At 48.9% G+C, this 23,209-nt stretch overlaps 1 protein-coding gene across 1 annotated transcript; it reads right to left on the reverse strand.

The window, feature by feature from the left end:
- HMGCL (3-hydroxy-3-methylglutaryl-CoA lyase) lies at positions 1-22,177 on the reverse strand. Its single transcript, XM_003934869.4, has 9 exons — positions 22,082-22,177; positions 19,848-19,931; positions 16,131-16,238; positions 15,340-15,435; positions 13,101-13,249; positions 8,951-9,014; positions 6,623-6,811; positions 2,519-2,644; positions 1-980 (listed from the first exon to the last, which is right to left on the reverse strand). The coding sequence occupies exons 1-9, from the start codon at positions 22,169-22,171 to the stop codon at positions 879-881; spliced, it is 1,008 nt and encodes a 335-aa protein (XP_003934918.1). The 5' UTR covers positions 22,172-22,177; the 3' UTR covers positions 1-878.
- Positions 22,178-23,209: the final 1,032 nt, after the last annotated feature.

Genomic DNA, 23,209 nt, shown 5'->3' on the forward strand with positions numbered 1-23,209 from the left:
TGGAATGATTCTGTGCCATTCAACCTTTAATTACATAAGTTGTTTTCAAGAATCACATTCAGCGTGGAGATTTTCCAGAGATGCTGGAGTTGGCAGAAGCTCTCCACTTTGTGCAAATGGCCTCTGCCAGCTTGGGAAGGACCTCCAGGACCTGTGTCCTGAGAAGTCAGAGTACAATGGCCCCAAGGGCATGCCAGGGTGGAGCTGTGTAGAGGTGGCCAGCTTGCAGATTCCATCCAGAGAGGAGACTCCAGGATCATGCCAAGTAGGGAATGGGGTTTCCACATGCCCTCGGGCATTCAACTTCTGGGCCAGGGTCTGTGATGAAGGGAGACTTCAGCCCTCAAAGCCTCTTGCTCCTACTCAGGTCTGGCAGGAGGGCCTGAGGCCAAGCAGCTCCTCCTGCCCCTCGCCTGCTTTCTGCCAGGAGAGACCTCTGTGTAGAGCTGGCTGTGATGTACCTGCGCCGTTAACCTCATTCTCATTTCCATGTCCCCATCCATGAATCATCTGTGTGTGCCCCTATTTCTTTTTTTTTTTCTTTTTTTGGGATGGAGTCTGGCTCTGTCTCCCAGGCTGGTGTGCAGTGGTGTAATCTCGGCTCACTGCAACCTCCACCTCCTGGGTTCACGCAATTCTCCTGCTTCAGCCTCCCGAGTAGCCGGGATTACAGGCGTCCACCACCACACCCAGCTAATTTTTGTATTTTTAGTAGAGATGGGGTTTCACCATCTTGGCCAGGCTGGTCTTGAACTCCCGACCTCGTGATCCACCCACCTCGGCCTCCCAAAGTGCTGGGATTACAGGCATGAGCCACCTCGTCCGGCCTTGTGCCCCTATTTCCACACCGTCCCCAGGGCTTCAGTTGGGCAAGGGGCTCAGAGTTTACAGGTAGCCTGAGCCACTTTGGAGCCAGTTTTTCTGTTCAGGGCTTGACAGATAAAGTTCCCAGCTTCCAGAAGCTTCTGGAGATTCACACCCTTTGAGAAATAAGTTAGAGGATGCAGTAAGTCATGGTAAGCCCTCAACACCAGGGAAAACATCAGCATGGACAGACAACTGTTGATACTGAAAAAGTAAAAGTGAAGGTCAACTGGGTTTTTCCCTTGACAGCGGGATACCAGCTGCCAGTGAGCTCCTGTCTGTCTGGCACCTGGGTTATTCCTCTGACTCCCCCTTGTGTAAGATGCCCAGTCTGTATAATGGTTTGTAGTGCCACTACCAGGGCACAGATCCCATCAGTCTTGTTCAGTGCTCCCTCTTCAGGGCCTAGCACAGGGCCTGGCCCACAGAGGTAAAAAACTGATACTCAAGTGAGGATGGTAAGGCAGAGAGGGAAGAATAAAAACACCACTGAAAGGGCCAGGCGGAAACCCTCTGTTCAGAGCAGCTCATATCTGCTGATGTGCCCTCCATGCTCAGCTCTGTGCTAAGCATTCCACATCTTTTTTTTTTTTTTTTTGGAGACAGAGGTTTTGCTTGTTGTCCAGGCTGGAGTGCAGTGGTACGATCTCAGCTCACTGCAACCTCTGCCTCCCAGGTTCAAGTGATTCTCCTGTCTCAGCCTCCCAAGTAGCTGAGGTTACAGGGGTACGCCACCATGCCCATCTAATTTTTGTATTATTAGTAGAGACAGGGTTTCACTATGTTGGCCAGACTAGTCTCGAACTCTTGGCTTCAGGTGATCCACCTGCCTGGGCTTCCCAAAGTGCTGGGATTACAGGTGTGAGCCACCATGCCTGGCCCTCTACATACTTTTTCTTACTTAATCCTCACAATGGCTCCATGAGACAGCTATTATTATTCCCATTTCTTAGGTTCAGAGAGATGAAATAGTGTGTCTGACTTCTCATAGCCTGTGAGTGGCAGGAGTTGGCTTTAAACCCAGTTCAAACTTATCCTCAAGCACAGATGCTATTCTGCTTCCATTCACCATTGAGGGCCCTGATGGACCCTGGAGGATCCCTGGCAAGCTAATGCTACTGTCCTTATTTTACATAGAATAAAACAAAGGGCAAGAGAGAACTGACTGGTTTCAGGTCAGGAACCTGACCCTTTCCAGGGCCCCTTCCATATTCCGTGGTGCCTCCTAGGACTGAACTATCAAAGTCACCCTGACACCCCAGCCTCCCTGTGGCCATGGGTGTGGCCTCACTCAACCCTACTCTCACAAACATTCAAACATTAGATCAAATATCCATAATCCCCAGTGCCCTTCCCCTCCTCTTTTTTTTTTTTTTTTAAGAAACAGGGTCTTGCTCTTTCACCCAGGCTGGAGTGCATTGGCAGGATCGTAGCTCACTGCAGCCTCAAACTCCTGGGCTCAAGTGACCCTCCAGCCTCAGCCTCTCAAAGTGCCGAGATGACAGGCATGAGCCACTGCGTGTGGCCAACCCTTTTCCTCTTTACTACTCAGCACCTTAACAGCCCCAAATACCCGCATCCGTTTTTGTTCTCAGCTTCAGGCTGAGCCCTGGTCAGTTCAGGGCTGTCACTAGCAGGGGGCGGACGGGCTTACCGTGTGAATGCCTAAGCCCTCCAGCATGTAGACCAGGTCCTCGGTGGCCAGGTTTCCCGACGCCCCCTGTGCATAGGGACAGCCTCCAAGTCCTGCCACAGACGAGTCCACGACACTCACTCCCATCTAGAAACATAAGGATGATGAAACACGGTTGTCACTGGGAACAAGAACCCACAGAGCTGGGCCTTGCAAACCTCCCAGTAGTCTGTTGCCTGAAATTCCAGAGTCATTCCTTTGGTGTATGATTCTATGGACACAAAAGTCCCACTGAAACAGACAGTGCTGCTCCTTTTAGTTTCTGTTGTTGTTTTTTTTTAAGAGAAAACGGATTTTAATTAAACATAAGGTAAACCCTAGGTATCTGTCATCTTTCAGCCTAAAAATTAGCAAAAACTGTTGAAACAAGGCACAGTTTTCCCCCCATATTTGTTACGCTGTGGCTCCAGTTACAAAAATATTTTAATGAAAACGTTAAACATAAAAATACAAGTTTGAGGCCGGGCGCGGTGGCTCAAGCCTGTAATCCCAGCACTTTGGGAGGCCGAGGCGGGTGGATCATGAGGTCGAGAGATCGAGACCATCCTGGTCAACGTAGTGAAACCCCGTCTCTAGTAAAAATACAAAAAACTAGCTGGGCATGGTGGCACGTGCCTGTAATCCCAACTACTCAGGAGGCTGAGGCAGGAGAATTGCCTGAACCCAGGAGGCGGAGGTTGCGGTGAGCCGAGATCGCGCCATTGCACTCCAGCCTGGGTAACAAGAGCGAAACTCCGTCTCAAAAAAAAAAAAAATAGAAGTTTGAGATTTTTTTAAAAAGTGTATAAAAAGCTCCACAAAACTTGTCACCGTTGTTCCTTATCTTACTCCTTTTAGTTTGTGTTACACTGTTTCCTCTGCCGGCAGTATCTTTCCTTTCTTGGTGGACTCTCACTCTTTAGGTTCCAGCCTAAAAGCCACCTGTTCAGGGAGACCTTTTCTGATCACCAGCCTAACCCACTCCCAAAGCTGAGATTTCAGACCCCTGTTGTTTACTGTGGTTCATTAATTAGTTCCTACTCTCCTACTCTCCCAGATGACTATTTTATTTCTTCTCTCTTCTTAAACCTCTATCACCCCCTTCCCCATCCGCATTCTCATCTGCTTCTTTATGGAAAGAGATGGAATCAGAAGAGACTGTCTCCATTGACTCCCACCGTCTCATCTGTCCACCTGCCTGCATCTGGGCCTACAGACCTGCTGTCCCTCATGCTGCCTGGGATGGGCCCCGAGCTCCCAGCCAAGGCCAACCCCTCCACCTCAGCAAGACGCCCATTCCCATCTGCTCCAGCATGTGCTCCAGTTAAGTCTCTCCTCTCTCTCCTGCAACCTGTTCCTCGCCTCCACTGGGCCATCCTCACACAGCAGCCTGCGATCTCTCCCATCTTTTTATAAACTCTTTTTGGGACCCTCCAACCTCCCATTTCTTTGCTCCCATTCAAAGCAAGTTCCTCAAAAGAGCTGTTCCCACTTAACATTTGCCATTGTCACTTGACCCCATTCAAAACAGGTTTGAGTCCCCACAATTCCTCCACTGAAACAGCTCTAGTCACAGTTACTGGTGGCCTCCTTGTAGCTAAGTACAAAGGTCAAGTGTCTTCATCTTTGCACTTGACTCTCTGCATCATCTCCAGGTGCTCTGGCCTCTCCTGAGGCCTTGATCCAGTCTTTGCTGGCTCTTCTTCACCTCCCTAATCTCTGAAGGTTGGAGCCCTTACTGCTCACTCCTCAGACAGCTTCTCCATCTCCACTCGCTCCCAAGTAACTGCACCCAGGTTAACATACCTGCCTATAGATGTCTCAAGCTTCACAGATCAAAACACAAACTCCTGAGATCCAGTCAGGCACCTGTGCCCTCCAGTCTCCCTTGCCACATCTCTCACCTGGATTGCCGTAGGCTCCAAACTGGTTCTTTGTCTTTCTACAGTGTAATCTCTATAAAGCAGCCAGAGGAGCAGAGGAGCCTCTTTTTTTTTTTTGAAAGGAGTCTTGCTCTGTTGCCCAGGCTAGAGTGTAGTGGCATGATTTTGGCTCATTGCAACCTCTGCCTCTCAGGTTCAAGCAATTCTTATGCCTCAGCCGCCCGAGTAGCTGGGATTACAGCTATTCCCCCGCCACTATGCCTGGCTAATTTTTTAGTAGAGACAGGGTTTCACCATGTTGGCCAGGCTGGTCTCGAACTCCAGACCTCAAGTGATCCATGTGCCTCGGCCTCCCAAAGTGCTGGGATTACAGGTGTGAGCCACCGTGCCCAGTTAAGGAGCCTCTTAAAGGGAACATTTCAGATTATCTCCCTCCCTGCCCCTGCTAAAAACTCTCTGTTAGCTTCCCAGCTCAGTCTAAAAGAGTCAAAGTTCTACAAGGCCCCACCAGATATGGCCTTCTAACCCTGACATCTCTGCCCCTCTCCTCAGTCACACTGCTCCTGCCACATGCCTCCTCATGTTCCTCTTCCCACAGGGCTCTGCGCCTGCTTTCCTGGATGGGGCTCCCCTCTCTTTCCCTCCCTGCTAGGGGTCTACAGATCTCTCTCTCAGATGCTACCTTCTGAGTGAGACCACTCTACAGAAAGACCTGGCCCTTCCCTTAACCTGCTTCACTTTTCTCCACAGTGCTTATGAGCACCTGCCTGCCATATGCTTATTTATTATCTGTCTCATCTTACTAGACTGTCAGCCTCATGAGATCAGGGACCCTGTTTTGGTCACAGCTGACTCCTCAATGCTGAGAGCAGAGCCTGGCACACAGAAGGAGTTAGGTTTTAACAGGTGAATAAATGGTCTTACAATTTGTTATTTACACACCTGTAATCTTCCATCCGAATTCCCCACCAACCATGACATGAGCTCCCAGACGGCAGGGACTGGGTCTTGTTGCTGTCATCTAAGTCAGCACTTAACCTGGCACATTGATCCATATTTCTCAAATAACTGATGCAAGAGGGAGGTCAGAGGCAGCTACTGCCAGACCTCACATAGCTCAACCTGTTGCCTCATAAATTTTCAAAAAGGGGATTCTGAGACATCAGGTGCCATGAAACAGAGAAGCACACAGGGGCAGGAGTGTCCTGAGCATGGCAGGATGAAGTTTTGCCTCAGACTCACCTCCGCTGTGCAGAAATCCTCTTTACCTGCCTGGCAAGCCATGGAGAGGAAGTCACTCCCCCTACCTGCCTGGCCTGGAAACGCATGGGCTGAAGGAAAGCCCAGAAGCAGGGCAGGGTGTCACAGTAGCCGAGAAATGAGGGGACCACAGAGCTACCAACCTTAACCTTGACAGCCACAACTCTGAGGAAACAGGCCCAGAATGTAACAGACTCACCTGATTCAGACATGAACCTCTAGGGGATAACGGAGAGGAAAAAAAGGTGGCTGGGACTGCCATCACTATCCTAGAGATGGAGGGTTAGGTCAGTGCTACAGCAAGGTCAGACACTAACAATACTCCTTCTATCTGGCTGCCAGCCAGTGGATCCCCATTCTGGGCCAGCCCACAACAAGCAAACCTCAAGGGAAACCAAATCTGAGGTCTCAGCTCAGTCTGTGGGGAACGGCATTCCAGCCTCTCCCTCTGAGTGACCTCTGCTGGCCTCTGTACCTCCTGTCTCCTCACCTGCCTCCGCTACACACACACGCACACTCACAGCCCTGTATGTTGTGAGTCCTCCCTGAACCCCGTCAGTCCCAAGGTACAGTCCTGCCCAGTCACCTTCCGCTCTTCCTTGCCAGCGGCTTACTTCATGTCCTTCGAGCTTCGCTCAGGGCTCTTCTGCATATCCTCCCTGATGTCCTCAGCTGGGCTGGGGCCCCTCTAGGCTCCTAAGCCCTGTGCTTCTTTCCTTCCTGGCATCTGTCGTAATGCAGTCGGATCACCATGGAACTCCCTTGACTGTCTCCCCAACAGAGGTGTACGCTTCACGTCTGGGGATCACGACGACTGTGTCCACCATTGCCAGCCCAGGGCCTGGCATACTGGCATCAGTAAATGTTTGCTGAGAGAATAAATGATAACAAGCTGTCCTGCCCACTACCACCTTTGGGAGAATGAGCATATGCCTTTGATTACCTGCAGGGCCATCAAGGTGTTGGCCAGGGCTTGGCCATAGGTGTCATGGCAGTGGACAGCCAGGGCAGCCGGAGGCACTTCCTGCATGACAGCAGACAGCATGTCTTTCATGATCCCTGGGGTGCCCACACCAGTGGTGTCCCCCAGGGAGATCTCATAGCAGCCCATTGAGTACAACTTCTTGGTGACCTAGGGAAGCAAGCAGGAACTTGGAGGATACAGTATCCATGAGCCAGGGGATCCAAGCACTCAGAAGCAGGAGGCCTGTGCCTGGACAGAACACTTCTGGGTCTGAAGTACTCAATTCCCACAGGATCACGTGCTCCTCACAACTCCGACTGGGAATGACGATCCTTATTCTACGATCAGGAGGCTGAGGCTTAAGGGGCAGAGCCAGCCACTGGAGCCAGCTCACAGTCCCAAGGCTCCAACCCCTGTTCTTTCTTCCCTGCCTGTGTCCCTCAGACTTCAGTCCTTCACTTGCCACTGTCACATCAGACTGGCAGACCCAGATGCTGGAATCAGTGAAGTTCATTCCTTTCATGTAATTTTATCCTCAGCAATAAAATCCATGAAATTAGGAGTCTGAGATGCTAGTTATATATATTTTTTTTCTTTTTTTTGAGACAGGGTCTCACTGTCACAGGCTGGAGTGCAGTGGTGTGATCTCAGCTCACTACAACCTCAGCCTCTCAGGCTCAAGCAATCCTCCCACCTCAGCCTCCCAAGCAGCTGAGACCAGAGGAGTGTGCCACCATGCTCGGATAATAGTTATAATATATAAGGCCAGGCGTGGTGGCTCATGCCTGTAATCCAAGCATTTTGGAGGCCAAGGTGGGCGGATCACCTGAGGTTGGGAGTTCAAGACCAGCCTGACCAACATGGTGAAACCTCGTTTAAAAAAAAATTAATAATAGTTATAATATATAATATATAAACTATATATTTTTTTTTGAGATGGAGTCTTGCTCTGTCGCCCAGGCTGGAGTGTAGTAGTGCGATCTCAGCTCACTGAAACCTCTGCCTCCTGTTTTCAAGAGAGTCTCCTGTCTCAGCCTCCCAAGTAGCTGGGATTATAGGTACCTGCCACCATGCCCCGCTAATTTTTTGTATTTTTAGTAGAGACGTGGTTTCGCCATGTTGGCCAGGCTGGTCTTGAACTACTGACCTCAGGTGATTCACGCGATTCAGCCTCCCAAAGTGCTGGGATTACAGGCGTGAGCCACCGCACCCAGCCAATGGTTATATTATTTTTAATAGAGACACATCACTATTTAAATTTTTAGGAGCCCATTTGCACGCCTCTAATACTACTGCAAAATGGGAGCAGTATGCGCCTCACCCAAGGAGCTGCTGCTGGCACGGGGCTGCTGGACAGGGTGCCGTGGGATGTGGCGGGGTTAGGGGACCAGAAGACACCAGTGATCCGCTAGATAAATGAAATAGTGATGTCACTGCCCACAATAGCCCTGCAGAGAGTGAGGCGGGAGTGGCTGGCCTTTAGGAGGCAGCAGGGTGCAGGGGAAGGAGAGAGTCTTTGAAACAATGAGGTGCTGGGTTAAAGTCCTAGTTCTGCTGCTCACTAGCTGTAGGCCTTGGCAAGGAACTTAACTTTTCTGGGCTTCAATTTCTGCTTCTGAAAAATGGTGATGACCCTTTGGTCATATGGAGAGGACTGGTAGCAACTAAGCCTAAGACCTGGAGCAGGGCAGCTGCTCTCAAGGAACAGTTGCTACTGTTACCATTCCCCCTATCTGGATGCCACCAAGTGTCCTGGGAAGAAGTGGGCTTTGGATGGAGACAAAATGAGGTTTGAGACCTGATTTCAGCATTTGTAACCTCTATGGCAAATCATTCAGTCAGTTTCCTCAACTGTAAAACGGAATTATAATACCAAATTTGTACAGTGGTTTTGGAGACTAAATGACTTAAGTTCTTGGCTGGTCAGACACAATTCCTGTACTTTGTTCTTCTCAGCATTGACCTAGTGACTGTTGAGAGGGCGTCAGGGTTGTGGCCTTTCAATCACTGCAAGGAGCTGTGGGAACCCCTGGGTAAGGAGCCCCTCCTCAGAAGATCACCTCAATTACCAGACTGGAAACTGAATTGGAGGTTTTCAGGCTGAGGTAGAGGCCAGGGACTTCAAGGACTACATGTCTGGCTAGGAGGGGTGCCTCCAGGGAGCAGGGGCAGGGCTGTGCTCACACGGGATGGGGCGCTTACTGAAGGAGCTGAGTGAATGAATGAAATCAGGAACCTCCAGGAAAAGGTGGGGCAGACAAGGTGGCCAACCCTCACCAAACCCCCCATCCTGACATGTGCACACACCTCAGCTACTTTAGCCGGGGAGATCTTCCCTTCATAAGGGCAGCCAAGTGCACAGGAGACGTACCTGTGGGAAGACAGGGGAGGAATGAGGTCAGTGTCCTGAGCTCTTTGGCCAGCAGGGCTGAGACAGGGCTGTTTAACAAACACTTCTGATCAGTGTGCAATCAACAGCTGCAGCTGGGCAAAGGGCAGGGTGATACAACTCAGTGCCATGAGGAGGCAGTAGAGAGCCATGGCAGGAAACTGGGGGACAAGGGACCTACAGTTGAGGAAGCAGAGGTTGCACAGGCCTCAGGAGAGGCAGCCAAGGATTTACAATAAAGCAGAGGAGGAGAAGCTAGAGAGGGCAAGGAGAGCAAGCAGCTGGGTTGTATGGTGGGGAGACAGAGCAGAACTACGTACCAAGGGAGCAGGGACCAGAACTTCCAGGAAGAGACCAAGGACTGGGTGAAACCACACTCATGACCAGAGCTGAGTTGGATATGAGTCAGTAAAAGGCTGGGCTGGCCTGAGGACCAAGGGATGAGCTGCCCCAGGGAGTTGCTAGAGGATTCATTCATTCATTTATTCACCTGATGTTTACTGAGCTGCCTGTTATGCACCAGGCACTGGGCATACAGCAGTGGGCAAGGCTGATAAGGTTCCCGTGCTCTCAGAGCTTATCTCAAGTTAGGGAGACAGACGATAAAAAAGCAACGAAATAAGTAACAGAGAAAATCTCAGAAGTGATGTGCCGCAGAGCAAAGACGGGAAATGACAGGAACAAGCAGAGGAGGCCAACTGTAGTGAGGGTCCAGGAAAGACCCCTCTGAGGACAGATGTTGGACCCAAGAGAAGGGGGGATCTGTGAGAAGAGCATTCCAGGCAGAGACAAGAGCCCGGGGAAAGCCCTGAGACAGAAGAGCCAGGCGTGTTCCAGGCAGAACAAAGGCTAGCTGAGACAGAGAGAGCAAGGGGCAAAGAAGTACAAGATGAGAAGGTCAGCGAGGTGGGCACAGGTCTGATCATGGGTCTTGCGGGCTATGGTAAGGAGTGTGGATTTTGGATCTAGACAACTTCTATTCCCACCTGCCCTGTTGGAGCTGAGGTGTCTTTAAAACCCTTTAGAGGCCGGGCGCGGTGGCTCAAGCCTGTAATCCCAGCACTTTGGGAGGCCGAGGCGGGTGGATCACGAGGTCGAGAGATCGAGACCATCCTGGTCAACATGGTGAAACCCCGTCTCTACTAAAAATACAAAAAATTAGCTGGGCATGGTGGCGTGTGCCTGTAATCCCAGCTACTCAGGAGGCTGAGGCAGGAGAATTGCTTGAACCCAGGGGGCGGAGGTTGCGGTGAGCCGAGATCGCGCCATTGCACTCCAGCCTGGGTAACAAGAGCGAAACTCCGTCTCAAAAAAAACAAAACAAAACAAAACAAAAAAACCCTTTAGAGTCAAAGTATTCTGCATATTAAGAGGCATAATAAATGTTCAACAGATAAATAATTTCAGACTCAAAGAACCCAGTGTACTTTTCCATTTTAATGCTCCCACTTATTCTCCAACCACTGCTGAGCAAGAGAAAGGTAAGTGAGATACTGAGGAAGACACAGATGTGGGAGTCGGGCCAATGTCACTGGAGGCCCCTGCTTCCTCATTCATCTACCTGCCCACCAGTGGCTGAGTGCCCACTGTGTGCTAGGCCCTGAGCGGAAAAGCAGAGCACCCAGGGACTGGGAGAGGTGAGGGCTTTGCCCTCATGGAGTGCATGGTCTAGTGAGGTGGGGCAGGGAGGGAATTTTAAAAGCAGCTAAGTGCTACATTAGAGGATGTCCAGACACTATGGGTTCCCAGAGAAGGGTGCTAACTCCAGCTGAAGGACTGGGGCAGCTCCTCAGAGGAACTGACTCCCACAGGAGGACCTGAAGGATGAGGAGGAGTTATCCCCGGGAAGCATGATGATGTGGAGGAAGTGTTTTTTTTTTTTTTTTGGAGACAGAGTCTCACTCTTTCGCCCATGCTGGAGTGCAGTGGCATGATTTTGGCTCACTTCAGCCTGGATCCCCCAGGCTCAGGTGATCCTCCCATCTGAGCTTCCCAAGTAGCTGGGACTACAGACACATCCCACTACACCTAGTTTTTTTTTTTTTTAGAGATAGGGTTTCATCATGTTGCCCAGGCTGGTCACAAACTCCTGGGCTCAAGCGACCCACCCACCTTGGCCTTCCAAGGAAGGGTGTTCTGAGTCCACAGAAAGCACATGCAAAGGCCCAGAGGCAAGAGAGAGTAGAGGCATGTGACAGAAAGAAGTTCTATTTGGGCTGGAGTGTACCATGCAGAGGAAGCAGGGGCCAGAAGGGAATGTGAACAGTAGGGCTACAGAAGATAGCTGGGACCAAATCATGCAGGGTCTTGTAAACCTCATTAAAAAGTCTGCACTTGGCCGGGCGCAGTGGCTTACGCCTGTAATCCAAGCACTTTGGAGGCCAAGGTGGGCGGATCACCTGAGGTCGGGAGTTCAAGACCAGCCTGACCAACATGGTGAAACCCCATCTTTAAAAAAATAAAATAAAATAAAAAGTAAAAAAGTCTGCACTTGGTTAGTCACTAAAAGGTTTTTAACCAGGAGGGATGTGATCAGCTGTGCACTTTATAGTGTTTTTGTTTTGTTTTGTTTTTTGAGACAGAGTCTTGCTGTGTCACCCAGGCTGGAAAGCAGTGGCAACCTCTGCCTTCCGGGTTCAAGTGATTCCCCTGCCTCAGCCTCCCGAGTAGCTGGGATTACAGGCATGTGCCACCACACCCGGCTAATTTTTGTTCTTTTAGTAGAGACAGGGTTTCACCATGTTGGCCAGGCTGGTCTCAAACTCCTGACCTCAGGTGATCCTCTCGCCTTGGCCTCCCAAAGTGCTGGGATTATAGGAGTAAGCCCGGCCCAGATATGCATTTTTGAAAAGATCATTCCGGCTACAATTTTTTTTTTTTTTTTTTTTTTGAGACAGAGTCTTGCTCTGTGGCCCAGGCTGAAGTACAGTGGAAGGATCTCAGATTGCTGCAACCTCCATCTCCCAGGTTCAAGTGATTCTCCTGCCTCAGCCTCCTGAGTAGCAGGAATTACAGGTGCCCACCACCATGCCCCAGTTAATTTTTTTTTTTTTTTGAGACGAAGTTTTGCTTTTGTTACCCAGGCTGGAGTACAATGGTGTGGTCTCGGCTCACCGCAACCTCCGCCTCCTGGGTTCAGGCAATTCTCCTGCCTCAGCCTCCTGAGTAGCTGGGATTACAGGCACGCCCAGCTACTTTTTTGTATTTTTAGTAGAGACGGAGTTTCACCATGTTGACCAGGATGGTCTCGATCGCTTGACTTAGTGATCCACCCGCCTCGGCCTCCCAAAGTGCTGGGATTATAGGCGTGAGCCACTGCGCCCGGCCAATTTTTATATTTTTAATAGAAATGGGGTTTCACCATGTTGGCCAGGCTGGTCTCAAACTCCTGGCCTCAGGTGATTCACCCACCTTGGCCTCCCAAAGTGCTGGGATTACAGATGTGAGCCACTGCACCTGGCCTCTGGCTTCAATTTGCACAGTAGTGTGACCTTACAGTAGACTATTCACTGGGCCTCGGTTTTGTCATTTATGTAGTGGGGATAACCTACTCCCTGCTGGGCTATTGTGAGGTTTCAGTTATTATAGATAATACACAATCCCTGGAACTACTGATAGTAGAGCTGTGATGTTGGAAATTTAGAAGCCTCGGGAACTCTCCAGGGATGTGTGAAGAGCTAGTGTTAACGCCAGGACTCAACTGACCTCCATAAACCCCAATTAGCGTCCTGTCCTACTAGATTCCTCTGGCATGACAGCAGTGCTGCTATCATGGCTCACTGCAGCCTCGAACTCTGGTCTCAAGCCATCCTCTGCCTTAGTCTCGCAAGTTGCTAGGCACATGCCATCACAGTCAGCTGGTGAACGGACCCAAAATTCAGGTTAGAGAGAAAGTACTTGGCTAGGATTTCTTCTGACCACGCTTACTTGGGAAAAGACGTCTAGGTGTGGAGCTTGGGCTGCCTCCGCCCTGGATAAGAAGTTTATGGTAGGAGGACCACTTGAGTCCGAGTCTACTTCCATTCCAGAACGGTACAGAGGAAAAGATACCAATATGCTCTGACTCACCCTCGCACAGAAATACTGGCTGACCGGGCTGCCTTCAAGACTGCATCAAACCTCTGAAAACTCTCCTCTATGGAACAGTTGATGTTCTTCTTCATGAAGAGCTCTGAGGCAGCTCCGAAGACGGCCACTTCCTTGGCTCCAGCAGCAACCTGCCAACGTTCAGAACTCCTTTTAGCACTTTTCTCTTTCAGGAACACTGACACAGAGCGGCAAAAAGGTTGTGTTTGTTTTTTTTTTTTTTGAGATGGAGTCTCATTCTGTCGCCTAGGCTGGAGTGCAGTGGTGCGATCCTGGCTCACTGCAACCTCCGCCTTCCAGGTTCAAGCAATTCTCCTGCCTCAGCCTCCTGAGTAGCTGGGATTACAGGCACATGCCACCACGCCCAGTTAATTATTTTGTATTTTTAGTAGAGACGGGGTTTCACCATGTTAGCCAGGATGGTCTAGAACTCCTGAACTTGTGATCTGCCTACCTCAGCCTCCCAAAGTGCTAGGATTATAGGTGTGAGCCACTGCACCCGGCCAAAAAACTTCTCTTCAGGTAAATTTGATGTTATGTGAATGTTATGGGTTGAATTGTGCCCTCCTAAAAAGACATGTTGAAGAACTAAAACCCAGCACCTCAGAATGTGACCTTATTTGGAAACAGGGTCATTGGAGATAAAATGAGTTAAGATGAAGCCATACTGGAATAGGATGGGCTCCTGCTCTCCTAGGACTGGTGACCTTAAAAAAAGATGGCCACGTGAAGACACAGAGACACAGAGAAGATGGCCCTGGGAAGATGGAGGCAGAGACTGAAGAGAGGCATCTACAAGCCAGGCAATGACAAGGACTGCCAGCCACCACCAGACCCCAGCAGAGAGGCACAGGACAGATTCTCCCAGAGGCCTCAGATGGAACCAATGCTGCTGACACCTTGACTTGGGACTTCTGGCCTCCAGAACTGTGAGAGAATACATTCCTGTTGTTTTAAACCACCCAGTTTGTAGTGCTTTCTTATAGTAGCCCTAGGAAACAAACACAGTAAATTCTCTCAGTGAAAAAAAACAAAAACTTTGACTTTCCCCAAGGAAACCACCACCACTGCCATCACCACCCTGGAAGTCACTCTTGAGAAAAAGCTTTTTTTTTCTCTTGTTCTGTCACCCAGGCTTGATGACTGCCCTTCAAGACTTCAGTGTGGTCAGCCATCTAGGAACCAAGAGACATTGCCAAGTCATCACCAAGAGCAGGCAGAGGCCGGGCGCGGTGGCTCAAGCCTGTAATCCCAGCACTTTGGGAGGCCAAGGTGGGTGGATCACAAGGTCAAGAGATCGAGACCATCACGGTCAACATGGTGAAACCCCGTCTCTACTAAAAATACAAAAAATTAGCTGGGCATGGTGGCGCGTGCCTGTAATCCCAGCTGCTCAGGAGGCTGAGGCAGGAGAATTGCCTGAACCCAGGAGGTGGAGGTTGCAGTGAGTTGAGATGGCGCCATTGCACTCCAGCCTGGGTAACAAGAGCGAAACTCTGTCTCAGAAAAAAAAAAAGAGCGGGCAGAGTTCAGTGGTGTTATCATGGCTCACTGTAGCCTCAAACTCCTGGTCTCAAGCCATCCTTTGCCTAAGCCTCCTGAGTAGGTAGGACTATGGGTGCAGGCCGTCACAGTCAGCTAATTAGTTTTTTTGTTGTTGTTTTTTTTTGGAGAGACAAGTCTCCTTATGTTGCTCAGGCTGGTCTCAAGCTTCTGGCCTCAAGCTAATTTCTTTCTTCAGCCTCCCAAAGTGCTAGGAGTATAGATGTAAGCCACTGTGCCCAGCCAAAAAGAGCTTTTGGCCTAAATGCAGAACGAACATCTCCAAAGATGTTCTTGTCTAAAACTGTAAGGAAGTTGGCAGATACCAGCAACTGCTGTAGAAACTCTTGTGGACAACTTGGTTACCTTTCTCTAAAGAAGTGATTAATCAAAAGAGCTAACATTTATCAAACAGTTACCTTTTATCAGGCTCTTGCTAAGCAACATACATGCATCCTATCTTCTGAAATGCTCCCAATTTCAGGTACTATCATTAGCCCTAGTTTATAGGCTTGTCAACAAAGTAGTGAGTGGCAGGGCCAGGCCTGCCCCAGGGTCTGGCCGACAGACAAGTGTTCAGATGGACATCCCAGGACAGGGGACTGACGCCCCAAGTCAAAGCAGGGACCAACACCATCAATCTCATTTCAGGAGCCCCACCAACAAGCTATCCTCTTACCGCTGCCTCAAAGCCTTTCAAATTTGGGACCAGGACTGGGTAGTTGATGCCAGGAAACTTCTGAATGCCCTTCAAGACTTCAGTGTGGTCAGCCATCTAGGAACAAAGAGACATTGCCAAGTCATCACCAAGAGCAGGCATGGAGTTCCGTTAGAGAAAACTTTTTCATCACAAAACCTCTGTTCTCCAGAACTCTTAGATAATAATTCCTTCTGCAGAGTTGAGTCTCTCCAATACTTTTACTGTTTGTTTGACTGCTGATGGGCCAGAGGGACCTTGGTTTGGATGGATCCCAATTTCTCCATACGGCCCATACTTCCAGCTTTACCTATGCAGAAACAGCAGGAATACTATCACCAGCCATTTATTGAGAATGTACTCTGGGCCAGGCACTCAGCTCCGCTCTGTGTTAAACACCCATTTTGTGACAGGATGTTTCCTCTCCACTTAACGATCTTTGTGAAGCAGGAGTTGTCAGTCCTCCTCTTTTACAAACAAAGAAACTACACAGAGGTTTTAGAATTTAGCGCTAGAAGAGGTCATCTCTAACACGGAAAAGGGAAAGGCCTTAGCAATGTCACTGAGAAAGTCAGAGCACAGCCAAGACGGGACCCAAGGGCCTGAATCCCCCAGGTCATGTTCTTTTGCTGCGACACAGTGCTATGAATCACCTGAGACCTCTCAAAGCCAGGGGCTTGGAAACCTATGTTGTCAACTTCTACTTGCTTCAAAGGCAAATGCAAAACTTTTCATCCCTGGAGAAAGGCCTCTTACTGAGGGTTAGGGCTCACCTGCGGAACCCACTTAGGAGACACAAAGCTGGTGGCTTCTATAACAGAGAGTCCTGCTTCAGAAAGCATGTCTATCAGCTTGATTTTCACTGGAGTAGGTACGACATCCTATAGTGGAGAGAGAAACACCAGATCAGCAAAGTTAGTAGTAAAACAGCCTCAGAATGCAGTGCTTGTTAGTTCAAAACTACAGGTAATTTTTTGCAGTGGATGCAGCTTCTCACCGGAAAAGGAGTTATTTATGTAGAAACATTTTTCTGCCATGCAGGCTTTGCCTTTAGTAAATGTGTGTTCATTTATAATCCCTTCATAAACAAATTGAGAGCAATGTGTGATGGCCTAAAAGGGCAGAGATGACTAACCCTCTGGGGGGTATGGGATGGGGCCCCCAAAGTACCACACCCTTCTTTCTTCTGTCTCCCAACTGGCACAGGACTTCAGCCTCATGTGTTCAGCATATAGCTTCTTTCTCTTCCTCCCCACCGTATCTAGTCGCTCACCAGATTCTATGGATTCCTCTTTCCAAATCTACCATCATTATCCTGTATCATGGTCTCATGCCGCTAATTCATCCTACACAAGAATCCTAAAATGCAGCCTTCAATCTTTCATTCTCTTGCATCAAAAGCTTTCTAGGCCGGGCGCGGTGGCTCAAGCCTGTAATCCCAGCACTTTGGGAGGCCGAGGCGGGTGGATCACAAAGTCGAGAGATCGAGACCAACCTGGTCAACATGGTGAAACCCCGTCTCTACTAAAAATACAAAAAATTAGCTGGGCATGGTGGCGCGTGCCTATAATCCCAGCTACTCAGGAGGCTGAGGCAGGAGAATTGCCTGAACCCAGGAGGCGGAGGTTGCGGTGAGTCGAGATCGTGCCATTGCACTCCAGCCTGGGTAACAAGAGCGAAACTCCGTCTCAGAAAAAAAAAAAAAAAAAAAAAAAAGCTTTCTATAGCTCCCCAGTACTTACAGGATTAGACAAAACATTCTAAGAACTCCAGGTCCGGTCAGACACAGTGGCTCACACCTGTAATCCCAGCACTTTGGGAGGCTGAGGTGGGTAGATTACTTAAGTTTAGCAGTTTAAGACCAGCCTGGATAACATGATGAAACTATGTCTCTATAAAAAATACATAAATTAGCCAGGCATGGTGGCACATGCCTGTGATCCAGCTATTCGGAAAGCTGAGGTGGGAGGATCGCTAGAGCCCAGGACGTCAAGGAAGCAGTAAGCCATGATTGTGCCACTGCGCTGGGTGACACAGAACAAGACCCCATCTCAAACAAATAGAATACACATAAAAAAACTCCAGGTCCTTCTTGCTAGTTCCTCCCCTCACCTGCCTTCTTCAGTTTCTTACCCACTACTCTAACTTAATCTATGGCACATTTTTTTTTTTTTTTTTTTTTTTTTGAGATGGAGTCTCACTTTGTTGTCCAGGTTGGAGTACAGTGGTGCAATCTCAGCTCACTGCAACCTCTGGTCTCCCAGGTTCAAGCAATTCTCCTGCCTCAGCCTCCAGAGTAGCTAGGACTACACTCGAATGCCACCACACCCACCTCATTTATTTTAGTTTCACCATGTTGGCCAGGCTGGTCTCAAACTTCTGACCTCAGGCGATCTGCCTGCCTCAGCCTCCAAAAATGCCAGGATTACAGGCCTGAATCACCACGCCTGGTCTGACAAATAATGTCTGAAAACCCTCCATGTTCCAGTCATTGTGCTAGGTGCTGGGGATATAGTGGTAAGCAGAACAGATGGGATTCTGCCTTCCTGGAACTTACACACTATTGTTTCCAACAAGCACTCACTATTAAAGCTAGGGTGGACATGCTAAAAACAAGAAAGAAAAAGAAAGAAAAAGAAAAAGCTTTTCTGGGCCGGGCGCAGTGGCTCACGCCTGTAATCCTAGCACTTTGGGAGGCTGAGGTAGGTGGATCACCTGAGGTCAGAAGTTCAAGACCAGCCTTGCCATCATGGTGAAACCCCATCTTTAAAAAAAAAAAAAAAAAGAAAAGAAAAAAGAAAAAGCTTCCTATTGAAAAAATAATCAATATATGATTCTTTCAGAAAAACATGCCTAAAACAAAACTACCATTAGAACCTTCCAGTGACAACACTATTAAAACCCTCATGTGTAACTTTCTAGATCTGTGCAGTCCAACATGTCACTGGTCACATGTGGTTATTTAAATTTAATAAAAATGTTTAAAAATAAAAATCCAATTTCTTAGTCACACTAGCCACATGTCAAGTTCTCAAGGGCCACTTGGGTGGGTCTAGTGGCCATCACATGGAAAAGCTCAGGTCTAGAATATTTCCATCTTCACAGAAAGTTCCATGGGAAGTGTTGGTCTAGATCCTAGTCTGCATAAATGCTACCATATGCCATGTAAACTTTTTTCTTACATAAAAATGTTAAGACTGAAAACTACACGGCCACGCACAGTGGCTCCAGCCTGTAATCCCAGCACTTTGGGAGGCCAAGGCGGGTGGATCACCTGAGGTCAGGAATTTGAGACCAGCCTGGCCAACATGGTAAAACCCCGTCTCTACTAAAAATACAAACATTAGCTGGGCGCGGTAGCAGGTGCCTGTAATCCCAGCTACTCAGGAGGCTGAGGCAGAAGGACCACTTGAACCCGGGAGGTGGAGGCTGCAGTGAGCTGAGATTGCACCATGCACTCCAGCCTGGGTGACAGAGGGAGACTCCGTCTCAAAATATATATACACACACACACACACACACACACAAACACACACACACACACACACAAACATCGGTACATGCAGTATTTGCTTTTGTTTGGAGACAGAATTGTGCTTTCCAAACAAACCAGTAGGGTGGCGTGATCTTGGCTCACTATAACCTCTCCCTCCTGGGTTCTTGTGCATCAGCCTCAGGAGTAGCTGAGGTGTGTGCCACCATGACCAGCTATTTGTTGTTGTTGTTTGGTTTTTTTTTCAGTAGAGACAGGGTTTCACCATATTGGCCAGGCTGGTTTCAAACTCCCAGCTTCAAGTAATCCACCTGCCTTAGCCTCCTAAAGTGCTGGGATTACAAGCATGAGCCACCACCATGCCCAGCCACACACAATATTTTATAACCTGCTTGAGCCACTTAATATACACCTATGTTATTAATGGCTTCATAATATTTCATTTTATAAAAAGTCCATAATGTATCCGACCCAACTTTCCTCATACTGAACATTTAGGCTGTTTCTAACTGTTACGCTCTTACCAACAGGTTCATAAGGAACACCCCCAAGATTAAATCTCTGCATTTGGTTTTACTACCCCACCCCACTGGGCTGTGGACCTGGAGACACCAAACTTGTTGCACCACCATTCAATTTAACGTTTGGTGTTTTTTTTTTTTTTTTTTTTTTGGTTGTTGTTGTTGTTTTTAAATAAAATGGAGTCTTGCTGTGTTGCCCAGACTCATCTCAAACTCCTAGGCTCAAGCCATCCTTCCACCTCAGCCTCCCAAGTAATTAGGAATTACAGGCATGAGTCACCCACCCAGCTTGCCCCACCATTGTAGATCATTTAACTGTCACAGGTGCGTGTCCCTGTCTGGCCTCCTCTTCTCTTCCCTAACTCGTGCAGAGGAATCACGTCTTGCATAGCTCTGTCCACTGCCATGGCACCTACTACATGGAATACGCAAAGCAGATGCTTGAAAAACCTTTTTTGGCTCATTTCCATCTTTACCTTTTCATTTTGTAGTCCATCTCGGGGACCAACTTCCACAATTTTCACCCGCTTTGGTAAAGCGCCCATAGATGGGGTGCTGACCTTTGGTTTAAAAGAGGAAACAAGAATTATGAGGAAGAGATTGCCACAATTCCCAGGAAGACCAATATGAAAGAATGGATCTATCCACTAATAATGAGACAAGAAGAAATGTTTCTCACCATTTAATTCACATTTGGTCTGTTTCAGAATTAAGAACAAAAAGAATATTTCACACAGTAACAGCAACAAGCAAGAGATTACACGCTCCCATTACAGGTTCTTCCTGAAATTCAGACTCATTTTCTACTGCCTGCCTGACAGCTCTATTTACATACCTTCAGTGTAGCCATCCTGAAACAGAACTCTTAATTTCTTTTTTTTTTTTTGAGATGGAGTTTCACTCTTGTTACCCAGGCTGGAGTGCAATGGCACGATCTCAGCTCACCGCAACCTCCGCCTCCTGGGTTCAGGCAATTCTCCTGCCTCAGCCTCCTGAGTAGCTGGGATTACAGGCACGTGCCACCATACCCAGCTAATTTTTTGTATTTTTAGTAGAGACAGGGTTTCACCATGTTGACCAGGATGGTCTCGATCTCTTGACTTCGTGATCCACCCGCCTCAGCCTCCCAAAGTGCTGGGATTACAGGCTTGAGCCACCATGCCCGGCTAGAACTCTTAATTTCTTCTAAAGCCTGGCCAACTCCATCCTTTCCATTTCCATAAAAGGCATCACATGTATCCTATTGCTTAAGCCAGAACTTGATTCATCCCTTTCACCTATTCACCATGGCCTACAGGACTCTATATGCTGCTGTATGTACATTAGAAGTAGTTTTATTTTATTTTTATTTATTTATTTATTTTAAAGACGGAGTTTCACCATGTTGGTCAGGCTGGTCTTGAACTCCCGACCTCAGGTGATCCGCCTGCCTTGGCCTCCAAAGTGCTTGGATTACAGGCGTGAGCCACCACGCCTGGCCAGAAGTAGTTTTAAAAGGCCAGGCATTGCCGGGCGTGGTGGCTCACGCCTGTAATCCCAGCACTTTGGGAGGCTGCGGTGGCAGATCACTTGAGGTCAGGAGTTCAAGACCATCCTGACCAACATTGTGAAACCCTGTTTCTACTGAAAATACAAAACCTAGCCAGGCGTGGTAGTGGGTGTCTGTAATTCCAGCTACTCAGGAGGCTGAGTCAGGAAATCGCTTGAACCCGGGACACAGAAGTTACAGTGAGCTGAGATCGCATCACTGTACTCGATCTCATCTTATCTTGGGGGACAGAGCAAGACTCCATCTCAAAAAAAGAAAAAGGCCAGGCAAGGTGGCTCACGCCCGTAATCCCAGCACTTTGGAAGGCCAAGGCAGGCCTTCGAGACCAGCCTAGCCAACATGAAGAAATCCCATCTCTACTAAAAATACAAAAATTAGCCAGGTGTGGTGGCATGGACCCATAGTCCCAGCTACTCAAGAGGCTGAGGTGGGAGGATTACTTGAGCCCAGAAGGATTACAGACATGAGCCACCAGGTCCAACTAATTTTTGTACTTTTAGGAGAGACGGGGGTTTCACCATATTGGCCAGGCTGGTCTCTTATCTCCTAACCTCGTGATCCACCCGCCTCGCCTCCCAAAGTGCTGGGATTACAGCCATGAACCACCGCACTCTTTATACAGCTATCTCTCCTACACTTTTCCTCTGTTGAGAACAGGAGAGGGGAAAACATCAGGATCGAACAGGATCAAAGTGCAATTCAAGGGAATCACAGCTTGGCTCCGTTAACTCAAGTCCTGCTCGATAACACTGCGATCGCTGCTCAAGCGTCTCTAAAAGCGACAGGAGTTAGAAATGCAGGCGAAGGAAATGGAAGGCTGTTCGTGATTTTCACTAATGAAGAGTTGGAGAGGTCTGAAGCACAATTAGAGGGAGAAAGGGGCCAGGGTCACCGCAAAGAGCCCTGGGCGGGGAATCAGGACGCCTAGGATGGCGTCCCAGGTCTCCATGGTCAACCATCTCTCCGGATCCCAGTTTTCCCATCCCCTTCAAAGGATTTGGGGGGAACACGGAGGGTCCAAGACTCCAAGGCCCTCCCGACTCTGGCCTGAGAGTTGTCCGGCCTCGCCTCTAAGAGAGCAGCCACCACGGGCCAAGCCCCCGACCCTGACAGTCAAAGAGTGCCTGGAGGGCCGCCGCCTCAGCGGCCCGGGGCACTTACAGCCCGGAGGAATTTCAAGCCCACCAGCCGCTGCGGAAGCGCCTTCCTCATTGCTGCCATCTTGGCCCAGCATGCCCCGCGGCAGCCCATCTGGGCCCCACGTGACCGACTGCCAACCGGATGGGCTGGGCTCGCCCCTCCGCAGTGACGTCCAAGCTGGCTCCACCCCCAGTCTCTCTCCGTTTTTTTCCGAGCGCCTCTTGCATTCCCAGCCAAGTAAGACGCTAGGAATATAAAGATGAACAGAATCAGTCTGGACAACATGTAATTCTAACACTTTGGGAGGCCAAGGCGGATAGATCACCTGAGGTCCGAAGTTCGAGACCAGCCTGGCTAACATGGCGCAAACTCCCCCCTCCCCCGTCTCTATTAAAAATACAAAAAAGATTAGCGGGACATGGTGATGGGCTCCTGTAATCCCAGCTACTGTACTCGGGAGGCTGAGACAGGAGAATTGCTTGAACCCGGGAGGCGAGGTTGCAGTGAGCTGAGATCACACCACTGCATTCCAGCTTGGGTGACAGAGCAAGACTATCTCAAAAAAAAAAAAAAAAAAAAAAAGCCAGGCATGGTGGCGCATGCCCGTGATCTCAGCTAACTGGGAGGCTGAGGCAGGAGGATCGTTTGAGGCTGGGAGGCTGAGGTTGCAGCGAGCAGAGAGCCGCCACTGCACTCCTGCCTGGGCGACACAGTGAGAGCCTGTCAAAAACAAAGAAATCAAAACAGAGAGCCTGTCAAAAACCAAACAAACAAAAAGATGAACAGAAATTAGCCAAAGCCTGTGGCTTCTTGTGTTTAGAGTGTGGAAGATATGAGGAAACAAGAAGATAATAATTACACAAACAGTCGTGTCATCATTTCTGACTTGCACTTAAGGAGCAGCTTTATGATTCGCCACTCACTGCTCTGAATTTTTTGCACTAATTAACTCGTGCATCACGATCTTCAGGATTCAAACACAGGCAGGCAGCTCCAGGGAGGGGTGCATCCTTAGATTTCATACCTGAAAAAATGATTAAGACCTATCTAGGTGTACTTTCTGAAGGGCTGGAAAAAAGATTTATCCAGATGAAGAGGATACAAGAAAAACTTTCCAGACATTGTAGCATTTGCAGTGGCCCTGAGGCA

This window comes from Saimiri boliviensis, chromosome 11, assembly GCF_048565385.1.
Source record: "Saimiri boliviensis isolate mSaiBol1 chromosome 11, mSaiBol1.pri, whole genome shotgun sequence".
Classification (NCBI taxonomy): domain Eukaryota; kingdom Metazoa; phylum Chordata; class Mammalia; order Primates; family Cebidae; genus Saimiri; species Saimiri boliviensis.